Source organism: Pelmatolapia mariae, linkage group LG1, assembly GCF_036321145.2.
Source record: "Pelmatolapia mariae isolate MD_Pm_ZW linkage group LG1, Pm_UMD_F_2, whole genome shotgun sequence".
NCBI classification, from domain to species: Eukaryota; Metazoa; Chordata; class Actinopteri; order Cichliformes; family Cichlidae; genus Pelmatolapia; species Pelmatolapia mariae.
Window position 1 is genome coordinate 19,445,857 of NC_086227.1, and position 15,347 is coordinate 19,461,203.

A 15,347-nucleotide genomic window follows, 5' to 3' on the forward strand; every position below is an offset into this window, starting at 1 on the left:
TAAAATACTACATTTTACAAAGAAGTCATTTCACATTACTGAATGCACAACTAAAAGAAAACATGAAACTGAAAATTCATTAATAATTAGAATCTGGTGAGCCTCAGATAAAAATGCACCTATGTGGTGTTGTTTTTCCTCACCTGGCTGGCAGGTGTTTGACCCACCACAGACTCATATGGAGGGGGCAGGTCAGTTGGGTACAGGGTGCCTGGGCTGTTGATAGGAACACCATATATGGCACTGAAGGGAGAATGGGGAAAGTCCAGATGCAAGCCTCTGTAAGGGACAGAAAAGCAAAGAGTCAATCAAACAACACAAATAATAAAATACAAAGAATGCCTAATAAATATAATTGTCCACTGACTGATCAAGCTGCAGTTAACACCTTTGTCTTAGGGTAATATATGCATGTGAACACTGACCAGCTGTGAAATATGTCCACAAAATATCCCACTGCTCTGGGCAGAAAAGAGTTTATAGAGGATGTCACAGAGACTATGACCTCTGACCTTTTGGATATATAACAGCTCATCATTTAAAACTTTTATTCTAATGGAAACTCCTGTGAAATGTTGTCACAATTAGAGTATGAATACTTGAGAAAATGTGTTTTTGGAGATCGCAGTGGATGTAGTGAAAGAGGACATGCAGACCGTTGGCGTGACAGAGGAGGATGGTAGGAACAGGGCGAAATGGAGGCCGATGATCTGGTGTGGCAACCCCTAAAGGGAGCGGTCGAAAGAGGAAGAAGAAGAAATGGCAATGAGCTTTGACCAGCAAAGTGTAACTGAAATTCCCTGAAGGTGTTCATGAGATCTTGAAATGGACAAACGAATGGAGGACAACCAGAAAACATGTGCCGAGGAATGATTAAATAAACAACAAAACTATTCTCGGATACTTGGAATACAAAGAGAGAGTGCTCTGAGACAGTCGCACAGTGTTGTGTTTAAGAAACTGTCACCGCCAGCGTGAATATCCAAGTCAAACATATGGTATTGTCTATAAAAGCCTTAAGAAAGAATGAATGAAAGCGATCCTCTTGTCTCCTACACTCCAGTCCTAACAATATATATCGGCGCTGTATTATTCGGCGTGCAGCACTACGTTTCATATGGTACCAATTAAGAATGAGCAGCCATGCGTGCTGTCATATCTTTTAATTACAACCCCATTCTCCTCTAAAGTGGCAGAGCATGAAATACAACCTGAGTGTTTCCACCAGTCATTCAATGCATAATGATGTCATGACACATCCCTGGCCCTGAGCATGGATGCTATAAATGCTTCCGTTGCCTTGTATATATTTATGGGATAACTGACAAACAGATGAGGCTTCCTGCCAAATGGCCACAACAGCACCGCTCTCTCTGCAAAGGCTTAGAAAATGGAGATGGTGGTGAGGGAGGGGGTCAAATGATCTTCCATTGCAGCTGAGTACCGCGGTCACAGCTTCGTAATGGAGAGAAATGCTCTGAGCTCAACGTGGTTGATAATAACACGTGTGAAGAGATGCTTGCCGTTGCTGCTTAATATGATGGGTTTGCCTTTTCCATGCAAACACTGCTTCGTGCACCTGTATATTTACTTTCTCATAGGAAATCCTGGTGAGATTTACAGCAGTAGAGGTTAAATATTAATGCGAAAATGGTCTTTAACCTAGAAACAGATACCAGTAAGAAAATGCATTAGTTATTATGCTTTTAGCGCCTGCTAAACTAAGCAGCATCGCTTTGATGTGTGTCCTTTCCACATCCTCACACCTATAATAATAAGTGAAACTTGTTATTATAGGTGCTTATGAAGGGGCACAAGAGTATACAGAACAATCCCATAGTCTGTATATAAAAGCTGGTCCTTCCTGAAATGTAAAGTCAACGTCGAAATGCCTCAAATCTGTTTTTCTCTTTATTTACCAACAGGGGGAAATCCTTTGGTTGTAAAACATTTGATTTTATAGAGGAATACAGGAAAAATTTGCCTCAGCTCGCTTGATCTACAGCCTCACTGAACACTTTTCTGATGAGTTTATGGTCTTATTCTCTAGTTTCAAGTGTGCATTTATACTACAATGAACTTGTAATTCCCATGATGTATGAGTGTGCAGTGTCGCTTAGATTCACAGTCAGATCTGCACAGTCTGTGTAGGATTTTAAAAAAATATTTAAGATAATGACTCTTGAATGTTGGTGCTACTGTGAAAAACTGAAAGCTAGAAGAAATGTATGTCGAGCCACATCTAATTTCTTTTTATTTTTATAGGAAAATGGGAAATAAGTGCCGTGGTTTATTAAAATGTGCAAACATAAATGAAATATGGTGTATGAAGCAAAGACAAAGTTTGTGGAATTCCACTGAGCTTCAAAGTAAATTTTTGGTATGGCCATCTTTGTTCTTTAACTCAGCCTGAACTATCTTAAGTAAGGTTTCTAGTAATCTCTTGTGGTTGTGTTCATGAGTAGTTCTCCAGGCTTCTTGAAGGACATTCAAAGCTCTTTTTTGGATGTTGGCTGCCTTTTGTTTCATTTGATCATAAGAAGATTCCGCACTTCAATAATGTTGAGATCTGGGCTGTGTTCATAATTCCATCAACACACTGCTCAATACAACTGGTTGTGTTTTACAGATAGCTGTAGACACTCACTGCTGCATCTCTCTTCTGCCCTCCTCCATAAATACTGATGTTTATTTTAACCAAAAATTATACATTTGAAGTCATCGCTACTTAAGACCTGCTGTATTCAATCCACTTTTTGTGTAATTTGGTACAGCTCAGTGATTGTTCCTTGTTTCTCTTCCTTAAGAATGGCTTCTTGACATATCTTATGGACATGACTTTCAGATGCTGTTCATCTGCTATAGAAAGTTTTTTTTAAGGATACACACCACACCATGCTGAGATATGCTGATTTTCAGCTAATAGATTAATAAAGTTTCTCTCTAATAGCTCTCTGTGAAGCCGTTTGTGCAAAACTAGTATTTGATTGCTGTCAAACTGTGTTATACTAGGTTTTCTATCTAAAGAATTGGGAATAAATTCTGTGTTTTTGCAACAGACTGCTAGCATAAAATGCCTACAGATACAAATTAAAATTGGTTCTTTGCTAAGTTGTCTGTTTTGTGCAGACACAACACTGGTTCATCCCTTGAGTTAGGTGCCTTTTTATGCTTGAATGATTCATATGTCAGTTTTAAATGGCTAAACAAACAAAATATTCCTCTGCAAATGGTCAGGCATAAGGACTAGACTGCAAATTAATGACCTTAAGCAAGTGAATAGATTATATAATATAAATAAAACTTCAGAAACAATCCCTAATGTCTTTTTAAAGAGAACATACAGCTACTTGATACCCAATTTGAATTGCTGCCCTCTGGGAGGATGCCCAATGCTTCAAAATAAATAATATTTACAGCTATATTCTTCATTTGTCTGTAGCCTAAAATGAGTGCCATTAACTTGTAGTTTGTGTTCCACTTACTGTAACGAGTTATGCTTTTTTGGATTACACTGCAATTTTTATGTAACTACTCTTTGACAGTTGCACAAAGATGTAAAGTGGTGGCTTTAGATCGTTAAGTGTCAAGTGTCATAGAAAAATGAACCCAGATTAAGTACCATTGAGTTTTTGGTTAATAACATAGTATTTATTATGAATTACAAAGAAAACGTAAGCTGTTGTGAATACTGTAGACTGCATTTTTAATATGTGAACTTTGAAAGTATCTATAGTTAAAAATGCGATGCTGATCAAAACTGCTTTGCTTCTCACCTCTGTCCATCCATTGAGGGGGTACAGGTGTACTCTGGGGGGTAGTATGGCGGTGGGGGAATGGGAGGAATAAACTCATCAAAGTCCAGTGTTTGGTGGAGGATTGTTCCGTGGGGGGTCATACAGTCAGCGTTCAGGGCTCGAGCTCTGTGTGGCATAAACTGAAAGCAGCAACATTTTAAACAAAGAGGCATTATCAAGTTGTCTTTGTAGGTTCTCAGTCAGAGTAATCTACGGAGCTTGGCAAGAAAAGCAACTGGACTTCTTTAAGTTTCTTGAAGAGGTTTCACCTCTCATCTGAGAAGCTTCTTCAGTTCTAAGACCAAATGGAGGAGAGTCCCAGGTATTTAAGTCCTACTAGGAGCTGTCGCTTAAGAGGACCACTATTGATCTATGTCCAAAATGTGAATAGATTCCAATGTTCACATTTTGGACAGAGAAGACAGATGGTTTAAAAGAGAAGTCAAAGAAGCCATCTATGACCACTGTGAACAACCATCCTTGAACAGTGGCGGTGGCTTACAACACAGTATGTCACTTTCATGTATTCAGATCTCTGAACACGGTCTAACTGATGCAAGTGCCGTGCATGGGGCCAGCTTCTTTTCAAAGGCTCTTTACTCAGCCTTTTCTAAGTGGGACAACTTTCCAGTCACAGTCAACCTGCTTTTCTAATCTCCAGGCTGCCGCCGCTGCTATTGACTCGGCTAAATTTACTGAGCTAAACAAAAGGTTGACACCCATTGTAGCAAATGGGAAACGAGGCCATTCTTGGAAACTCGACTGGTGGAGATAAGACAGTGCTTTTTTTGTCCTTTGCTTCTCTGTGAATCAATACTTAGAAGTCATGATGTTCAGCAGCCGCTTTAATTTCCAGAGGTTTTCCTGCTTTAGTGTTTGCTCTTATCAAACAGTATAATTTCCTACTCTCATATAGTTATCTAACTCCTGCACGGCATGTATGATGTCTTATATTCAGCTGAACCAACAATAAGGTTAAAATTCTCCTGATTGATTTCATGACTGATTTGTTATTAGACTGTAGCAACAAAAGGCATTAGCACCAAAATGCATTTATATCTACACTTCTCCATACAAAGAAGTCTGAGGAAGATCTATGTCTGCTCATCAGACATATTATGCTGAGCACTGAAGCAGGGTGTGCTCTGATTTAAGGCATTAATTCAAACTGTGAATGATTTTTCTCTTCCATTTACATTCTTAAATGCTGTATAATTCAAACAGCCTATAATAAATGTATTCATGCCCTTTGTTATTAATTTCCCTTGTTTAATCAGAATAAATATGAGAGCTAATTGGTACTCACCAATAAAGTTTTTGTCTTTGTCTTGCTATTTGTTACATTTTATAAAATAGATTAAAAAAACAAAGTAAATTAATATCATGTTTGCATAAAGTCAATTTTTTATGATCATATTTTTTTGCAATAACACTTCTAATTTCTTCAAACCTTGCAAAGTTCACGGTAAAATGTCACATACAGGTGAAAGCACCAGTTTTAATGTTGAGACTCCTTTAATCTTTCGGTAGGGTCTTTACCTTACACCATACATCGCCTTTGAGGTGCCTGCTGTACTGATTTAGCATTATATAAAAAAAATTGACTGTGAAAAAAAATTGAATGTGTAGAAAGCTCTTGTAGACTGCAAAACTATTTTTTTTAATCTCTATGTTTTGGGCTGTTGATATGTTTAAAGGAATGAAATAACTGTTTTTGGTGTGCAACTCAGATGAATTTGACCATGTTAGTTCTGATTAAAAGAGTTCCTACTATCCTAAAACAGATCAAATCTGCGGCAATGTGCCGCATGCCCTGATGAAAGCATGAAAAAAATGCATGTTTTTAACTGCAGGGTGGTCACTGAAGAGAGAGTTAATTCAGCTACCGTTGCCGTCTGCACTTCGATCACACTCACCATCTGCAGCACATCAGTCGAGACCATCTGCATACAGCACATTGCAGTGGCTAGAGCACACACAATGGTGGAGATGACGTTAAGGGCACATACACTGAAAAGCAGCTCCTAAAGGAAAGAGAGAGCAGAAGAGGAGGATGTTAGAGTAACAAGAAACATAAGAGCAAAAAGGATATGAGTGACAAATAAGAGGAATTAGAGTCATGTAGGAGGGAAAGTGAGGAGGAGGAGGAAATGGGAAAGAAAGATAGCTGGTATTATGAACAGTAAAGGTTGGGAATAGAAGAACAAAAGGAGGTCTAAAGGTAAAGAAGCCATGATAGGATAAGTTTAGGCATATAGCAGGGTGGCACTGCAGTAAGAGAAGCCTGGTTCTGTAAGACAACTATACAAACACTAATAAACTAGAGTGTTAATGCATTTGAAATACTTTTAAAAGGTTAAATACCTTTAGAGAGAAACAGAACACCTGTGCATTTTTGTGGATTGTTGCAAACACACTCTAAAGATCATTAAAATCCAGGGTAAAGCATGAACTTACAGTAGATACACGCACACACACATACACTCACTCTGCCAATGCAGTGAACAGCAAGGGTACAAACCAGTATTGAATCTGTCAGCAAAATAAAGTGCATGCTGGTGAAATACTAGACCAGCATCTTGAATCAGAGAAAATAGTTCATATGACTGCAGTCCCATTATGCTGCTGTTTGTGCTATTCTTTTAGAAAAATGTGGAAGAAAATCATCCGTATTGGCTATTACGATCATATTTCCCATATTTAAGTGGCTCAGTTTTTCCAGTAATATCAGCTTTTGGTACGTCTTAACAAATAAAGCTGTAATACGGGTGCTGCATGAATTAATTTCCAGAAGGCATGGGAACAACATCTGTTTAAAAATTAGCTCAGGGAATAGCAACTGTCTGGCACACACAATGCACTGAAAGGACAAAGGATGACAGCACTTTGTAATGTTCATTCAAAATAAGATAAACTAAACACACTTTTTCATATGTGAACAAAAGAAGTCTGAAGCATGATCTGTCCACTCATGTGCTTGAATAGAATCCTTTAAAGAAAAGTCCAAAGGGTTAATCTGATAGACGGATTCACTTCCCGGGATTACTATTATGAAAAAAAAGACAGTTAAAAGGAAAGGAGGAAGGGGAAGCAGAGACGGGTGGATGTGTGGTAGTATTAGGGGCAGATTAATTTAAATAAAAAGAATTGAAGGGGTTTTTTTGTTCATTATTATTATTATGATTGTTTATTATTTTTAGGATAAAGTCAAAATTTTGAGAAAAAAATGTGGTGATTAAAGTTTTAAACAGCCACCGTGTACAAAATGCCTTGCGTATATGAGTTAGTGAAACAACTTGATCAGCTTTCATTTTCTGCTTGTGATACGACATACCTCCTGTTCACTGCAAGAGGATGTAACCCTCAGTATCCTTGTATCTGTCCATTGCCAGCTACATCATTTTGCATAAATCCAACCAACTCTTCCAACTTTGTTTGTTTGTCTCTTTCTCCACTATCTCTTTAACATCTTTACACTTCTCACCATGTTGTGTGCTAAAAGAGAAATAATTTCCTTGTTGCTAAAACCTATTCTTAAGTACGACTTCACCAACTCATCTACATAAGGAATTTTATGCAGGGAACAGCAGCCGTGGCAGTTGTTTGACATGAAACAGCAGCTTTAATCTTCATATTTCAACTTTATTCACAGAGAAAAACAACTGGAGTTGTGTTTTCCAAGTCAACCCCTGCGGACGCATGCAGATGCACAGACACACGATCACAACGATACCAAACTGCCCTGCTGCCGGCACAACTAACAGGTGCATTCAACAAATGTGTTCAATTAAAATATATGAACTCCTTAAAGACAAGAAGAGATGAGATGGGAGCTAAAACTCGCTGTGGACTTTCTGTGGACACAGGAAGCTCCCCAGTTACCATACAAAGTGGTTTTCCAGCCTGTCGCACAGATTATTCACTGGATTCACGAGGCGCATAATTATCAGTGACATTAGAAACCTCAACTGGTGTTAGGCCCACAGAGAGGACGGCCACCTCACCTGCTGAGGTTTATCAAGTCATGCAATGCAAAAAACAAATGTCCTAATGGATATAAGCCAAATAATCTTTTATACAATCAAATTGGTCTTAGACTTAAAAAAGTAAATAAATAAATACAAATCTGCCAATGGGACGATACAATTTTGCGCGGCTTGAATTCCTCACTGCTAGAAATAATAATAATAACAATAATAATAATAATAATATTAATAATAAGCTATTTGTCCTTATTGCAACTCGATACCAAGTTATTTAAAATAGACTATCTGCATTTTTCCAAGTACATTTAAAGCTTCTACAAAACACATATAAACACACCCACACTGCCATGTGACGAGGCCTGTACATTGAAGTTTAAAAGCCTGTGATAAAGAACAACTCGCTCTAACACCTGAGGCACAGCTGCCCCAAGTGCATGTGAAATTTCAGTGAATGCAGTGAAAACAGAACCGCAGAAATGGCTTTAAATCACTTGTGAAACCTGTTGAAAGTTTTCAAAATGACATGCACACTGAGACTTGATATTGGAGTAGATTAGCGCATGCACTTCAGTGGCCTGTTATCAATGGTACATCAGTAAAATGTGCCTGATGATCACCAATACAAGCAAGACAGCAACTTCCTTTGGAAAACACTGATGTGGTAGATTGTTGATTGGATTGCTTCATATGATGGATATTTGATGCATCTAGATCATATATTAGGAAAAAACAATATATATGTTTTGACCAACCACAACCTTGATCAAAATGATAAGAACAACCACACTGAAGGAGGTTTGGAGGAAGTGTGGCGAGTTTAACAGTTATACAGTTTGTTACTGCTTTGTGAATAAAAATGTGTTAACACTGACAGGGCATCAGTATAGGGAATAACAATATGTGACTTAAATCCCATGTGATTACTGGACAGTCTTCAAACATATGCTAACAACTAAAAATAGTAAAAAACACAATGAGATCCTAAAGAGTCTCTCTGATTGTAATTTGTTTGATTTTGGCTGTAAAATAACAAACCATACGATTTACCAGCTTAGTAAGAGGCAGTTGCCTCTCGTGTATTATCTTTACACAAAATCAGCAGGTTGATGAGTCAGTAAATGAGCAACTTTTCTCACTCTTAAAATTTGAATAACAAACTTGATCTTCGAGCCATTTGCTCAAGATGATATTAATATGCTCAACAAGATTATCTTTTGATCTCATTTAATTGAAACAAATTTTTATTTTTTGTTTTACAATGGGGTGTGTTGTACTTTTAAAGAGAGGTGTGTTTTGAAAATGTACGTCTACACTAAGGGCAAACAAGACACAAGGGAAACACACAGCATGATGGAGAACATGACGAAGAATAGACGCAAACTGAGGGTTTAAAAACACACGAGGAGATTAGGGCAGAGTGGACACACCTGGGAACACAGCTGAACAGATTCTAACTAATGAGGCAGGGGGACACAAACCTGAACATAACACAAATGAGACAATAAAACAAGAGGTAAAATATACTGAAACCAGGACTAAAACATAAGAACTTGACAGAAGTAAACGAGAAACCAGATGGCAATGGAGACAGGACACAGAGAGAGCACATGCACATGGGAGCATGACTGGGGAGACAGAAGGGGATCACAACAGATGATAACTAAATATTGCAAAGGAAAAAAAAGAAATATTATACTGAAAGAACTAGATATAAAGCTAGAACATACACTACATCTCAAAATCCAAAGAAGCAAATCAAGAACTTACAGAAAACTCAAAACATCCAAAAAACTCACAGCCCCAGCTCAACAACCCATGGGGCATGACAAAAGATGACAACTCGAACAGACCAATAGTCACTTGCCTACTCCTTTTAAAGTTTGTGTCATAAAATAAATCATTTTAGCATCTTCAGTGTTCAGAATTACCAGCCCTGCCACTGTTTTTCAAACACACTCAATAGCCAGCATCTAGTTGCCAAAGATCAAGCCTGTGTAAGCTGGAAGTTTAAAGCAGAAATGATGCCAGTTGGAACCAAAATTAGGTTGTGCAGTGCCAACTATAAAATGCAGCTAATACATGTTTCCCTTGGAAAATAACAGTTTTGAAACATGTTTTGTGTTGGAGGGAAGTCTGGATGGAGCACAAGCCTGTCTGACATTTTAAGCATGAATAATCACCACAAGCCGACCATTAGAACAGAACTGGTGAAAGAAGACTATTATTGCTCTATGAGTGCACTGAGAACTACTGCTTTCATTATTAACAGAGTGAAGAACATCAGTTTTTTTTACAATATGGCTCACATACCACTGTTTTTGCATATTTTATCCCATTTACACTTCACAATAGTGCTAACCCTTCTACTGGGTAGATTTTTGGATTTTCTCTTACTGAAATGATAAGTGAAGGCAAATATTTCACACACTGAATTGCATTGTTTTTTCTATCTAGGCAATATGTCTAAAAATATTTGGGGAGGATCAGATAAAAAATTGCACATCAGAAGACCTATGTCCTTTATTTATGAAGCCCCTACAGCTAGGCTCAGCTAGGATATCAGAACATTTTTTCCCCTGTGCACATTCAATCTCTTACAATAATAATTATTATAATTGTAATAATAGAACAAATACAGTCCTACTGCCTAATCTGGCCACAACCTTTCTGTGGCAGAGGGCTTAATTGGTTTTTCACATCACTGATCCTCAATTGTTATCCCTCGAACCGTGAAGATCTTGTCCAGACACAAACTAAACATACACCTCAATTAGCTGCTCCCTCTGGCTGACCAAAATACATCCGTTTCAAAGTTGCACCTGGCTTTTATTCAACCGGCTCTGAGTTTCTGTTAAAAAGTCTTTCTGACCTCTTTTTGGCAGGCTAAAAAAGCTCTTCATGGGATCTGAAAGAAAATCCTGGACCTCCTTTAGGAAGAGCTACAGCAGTTTAAACTCCAGTGACTGAAAGCAGCCGATGTTCTGGCCCCATAAAGTGTTAAATATTTAGAAAAGAAGAGTTTTATTCATGACCCGAAGATGTAACCTTTGTCATTGCTCCCAGTTTCTTTTTTTTTTTCCTGGATCAGTGGTTCTTAACTTGGACTCCTGAGATAAACATTGTTATTGCATCAGTGTAGCTAGTCTAAAGACATAGCCTGACTCCTTGCTGACACTTTTTTATCCAGATTTCATGACCTGAATGCAGGACTTCAGACCCTCTCTGATAAAACTGATGGATGGATCAGAAAACGGTTGTTGTAGTTCACTAGGGCAATGATGCCTTCCCATTACTGGATGAGTTTCAGAGCAAAAACAATATGTCGAAAGCTGGCAAGCAGGTTGTCGTCAGGGCTCACTTCAGCAGAATACACATGCAGTTTCATGAGTATTTTCAGTGAGAAGCAGGTAGTCAGGTTGGATTAGAAACCCTTTTGCAGCGACAACTCTAACACGAATGCCAATTGAATTAGAAAGTCAATGATTGATGTGGCAGCCGATAAGGCTCTGAAGTGGAGTTTGCAGAGAAGCCATTAACTGAAATTTTAGATGATGGTGCAAGGTGAATACAAAAAAAGTGGGTTTGCACTCATAAAAATGTGAATGAAAAAGGCAGAACAGAAAAAAACTGGGAAACCCTGCAGTGCTATTCAGTCTTTGTGTGACAGAAAAACAATTTGCCCAAAACCTCTTTGGATCCAACCACGACTGCACATTGTATTGGGTTTTCTGAAAGTTTCCAGTGATATTTAAATCACAATATATGCCTCATATAAGTCAATAAGAAACTCCTAAACTTTGGTTTTTACCATTGTGTGAGTTACTGCAAAAATATGTAAGGGGTTTGGAAGCGTGAACACCTAAAAGAAGGAAATCCTCTCCTCAAAACCACCATTTTTATGGATTCCTGCCTGAAAACCTGTATGAAGGTGACACACACTCACAAGTTTAAAACTCATCCCCCTATCATTCAAAGGCATACTGATGGCACACGAACTCACATTTGGCATCAGTATGAAAGGGAATACAGTACCTATCCCTAACTCCAAACACCAGGAAGATGGTGCACTTTACAAATATTTTATTATGCTGTCCATACTGGCAAAGCAAAACAAAGAGGTCTGTTCTTTGTGCTCTAAAGAACCTTGCATAGAGGGTAACAAAAGATACCAGCAAGACATGTCTTTCACTGTGAGTCTAAAATCATTATTTACCAAGAATATAAATAGAGAATATGTCTGGGAATATGGCCTTGCCTTGCTGTTGGCAGATGTTATCCTTCTGAGTTTTACATGTGGAAGGTGCCAAGGCAGACAGAGAAAATAAGCAGCAAATACAATGAATACAAAATCATTCTGCTGATTTTTTGATAACACTGCTGAATGCAACATACACACAAAAAATTGCTGGCAACACTTAGCTAAAAGCAACATAGTTGTTTAAAAAAGATTGATCCACTGTGTACCCCTGCAGGGAGCGCAGAGGTGCAACTCAGTACCATCATGTAATAGATACACTCTTTGTGAGTTGGCTGACTGTCAGATGTTCTCTGTTGATCATCTACGTATCCTGCTGTGCAGCTTTGACAGTAAAGACTCTACCCTGAGACAAAGCTGAGATTATAGTAGCACACAAACCTGTGTCTAACCACTGCATGCACTGCAGCACTGAGTGGTTTTTCTCAGCGCAAGAATCAAGAAATATTTACGATGGCTTTGTGTGACTTCGAATTTGGTAGTGCATCTGCCACACAGATGTGAGAAGATGCATTTCTTTGATTTCCCTTGTGACTACAGCATTCACGATGCCACCATAAATCCTGCCCGGCAAAGAAAATTAATAACGCTGCCAACACGTAAAGGGTGTAGCATGGCTGCTCAGCAGATATTTAACCTCTGAAAGATACCTTGCCCCAGGTCAATCAGGTTAGTGAATAAGGTTACACATCCGCCCCTTTACAGGAAATCGCAAATTACCTCAATACTCCCCCTCACTGATGATTTATAGCCCCGGGCAGAGTAATGAAAAGAAAAATGGGGTGGAAATTAATGTGCCAGCACAGAGCGAATGACAGACATTAGCAGCAACGGTGGCTGGTTTCATTTTTTACTTTTTTTTTTAAGAAAAGCGCTACTGCTGAGTAACAACAACTAATAAGTGAATGAGAAACTAATTTTACTCAGTCCACCTGCTTTTATAATTCAGGACTCTGTGTCGTTTAGTGATCGAGGCACTATATGAGTTCATTAGAGTCAGCAGTCGTCTAAAAGCCATCTGAAATAGCCGGAGACTTGGGGGACCTGTGTGTGACAGCTTCCTCACAGACATAACTCAATACATCTGACTTCTTTGGCACTTAATAAAGGTTTATAGCACCAATTCTCCATCTCTTCCAAAGAGTTATGATTACAGTGACAAATGTAGTTGATCTTTCCTCTTTTCATAAGCATGCTTCATCCTGAGAAGTCTTTTATTTGGTTATCAATGTTTTATAATCAATCAAGGATATAAAATGAATGGATATGATTGTCGTTATGCAATAACGGCGCAGTAGGACAGATTATATATCATTCCCTCTTATGCTGCAAGTCAAGATAATCTACCGAGGTCATACTCTTGCAAACTAGAGCCAGCCCAGAGTAGATACATACTGCATACTAAGAGGTCTGCCTATTGAGGAAAGACAAATGCTTTTGCTGCGTTCTGCCCAATTAATCTGAGAAAGAAACCCAGCATTGTTTTGTATTGTTCCCTGACGGCAAATGCTACAGTAAGAAAAGAAATCTGAAACATGAGGTTAGTCTGGTGACTCTCAGAGGATGTAGCTCTAAAACCAACATAGTTCTAACTATGGAACCATATCTGTAGGTTTGTTTGAGCACAAACAAAAACATCGGTCAAAGACACAAAAGAAGATTCATCCTAAAAATATTAAGCTTAGCAATTTAACCAAAGTTGTTGAGATGTTTCACTGAAAACTGCAACATTCCCAATCTTGGAACCATTAATATCTGTACAAAACTTTGGTAACAGTTTATATGCATGACCTGCATCTAAGGGTCTCACTCCCCTGTAATTAAAAGAATATCAGGGTATGTTAATTCTAGTTATCTACAAATACTTAAAGGTAGGTTCACTAGAATGAAGTTAAAGGAAGAATAAAACAAAAATAAAGGAAACAACGAAACAATTATATTGTAAGTACATTTAAGTACTGTAATTTTTATGTATTGCATAACCTCAGGTATTTTACCAGAAAGCAGACACAAATTATTCTGTAAGTAATTTTAAGTATTGTGTAAGTAATTTCGAGCGGCACATACCTTCTGGTTATTTTACAAGAAAACTGACATATATTATAGTGCAAGTAAGTTTAAGTTTTACATTTTCATTATCCTGATGTGCATGGCGATGTTCTATTATTCAAATGTCCCTTTCTTTTACCAATATTAATTTTATAAGGACTATTCTCCCTTTCCAGCTTAGAGGAAAAATAAATACCATAACAATTTGCAGGCCTATGTGACTTTATACTGATGGAGCCAAGTCTGGCTTTTGTCCTTACCGTGTAATTACATTGTAATTTCAAATTAAGTACATTGAAATTCCATTTAATTTAATTGGGAAAACACTCTTAGATGCAGACCATATTATAAAACGTTACCAAAATTTCATCCAACAGTTTTTCAGTCTGGATCAAAGTGTTGCTCTCCACTGAATGATACTGACGTCACATGAGCCATGACGTAGCATGACTAAAAATAGAGAGGAAAGATCATGAAAAACAACATTTGCAGGTGACAAACAAGCACCAGGAGGTGGTTTATGGATCCAAACTGAGTTTTCCCTGACACAGTTCAATCAGACCTCTATTTCCAGCTCTGGATTGCAAAAACACAAGAAGGCAAGTAAATGAATAAATGATGGGCATTTTAAAAAAGGCAGCTGTTTGGATTTGTGCCTCCCAAATGTCTCTAAAAATGTGACATCACTGAGTCGTTAAAGCTGACCATGACGGTTTTTGCCAAACAAATGCCAGACAAATGTAAAGTGTAGTTCAGTCATACAGAATGTTTTTATGTCTAAAAAAAAATACCAGTCACAATATACAAACAGACACACCTTGAGACGTATACGTATTGTATTGCAGTCCCTCAGTGGATTTAGCTTCAGTGTCTCTCCCAGGCTGTTGCAGCTCGAACTTTGCTTCTGTAGCTCGCAGCATACACAGACTCCATCGCTGTCAAACTTGAGCTGGGGGGGTGAAGGAGAGAACACACATCCGCACTCATGCATGCATGCCACATACACGGAAACACACAGGCACACACACACACGTCACACACACACATACACGCACAAATCAGGCCTGAGCTTGGTTTTCTGATGTCACTTTTTTCTGAAGATGAGTGACGAGCGACATATTTACCCCTGACATAAAACATATTCTCAGTTACAGGACGTGTAATCAAAAACTTTGATGACAAAGTTCACACGTGAGGCACAAAACGTATTTCGCTGTGATTGAGAAAGGCACCTGCACATGCATAAAGAGACAAAGGACT

General features: G+C 38.2%; 1 protein-coding gene across 1 annotated transcript in view; it reads right to left on the minus strand.

Moving 5' to 3' along the window:
* The window catches only part of fam189a1 (family with sequence similarity 189 member A1), a 107,664-nt gene that overhangs the window by 4,321 nt on the left and 87,996 nt on the right, over positions 1-15,347 (minus strand). Inside the window, exons 4-7 of the mRNA XM_063494451.1 lie at positions 14,905-15,036; positions 5,714-5,821; positions 3,777-3,937; positions 144-279 (exon numbers count right to left, since the gene is read on the minus strand). Of these exons, the coding sequence (XP_063350521.1) occupies positions 144-279; positions 3,777-3,937; positions 5,714-5,821; positions 14,905-15,036 (537 nt within the window). The remainder of the gene's footprint in view (positions 1-143; positions 280-3,776; positions 3,938-5,713; positions 5,822-14,904; positions 15,037-15,347) is intronic.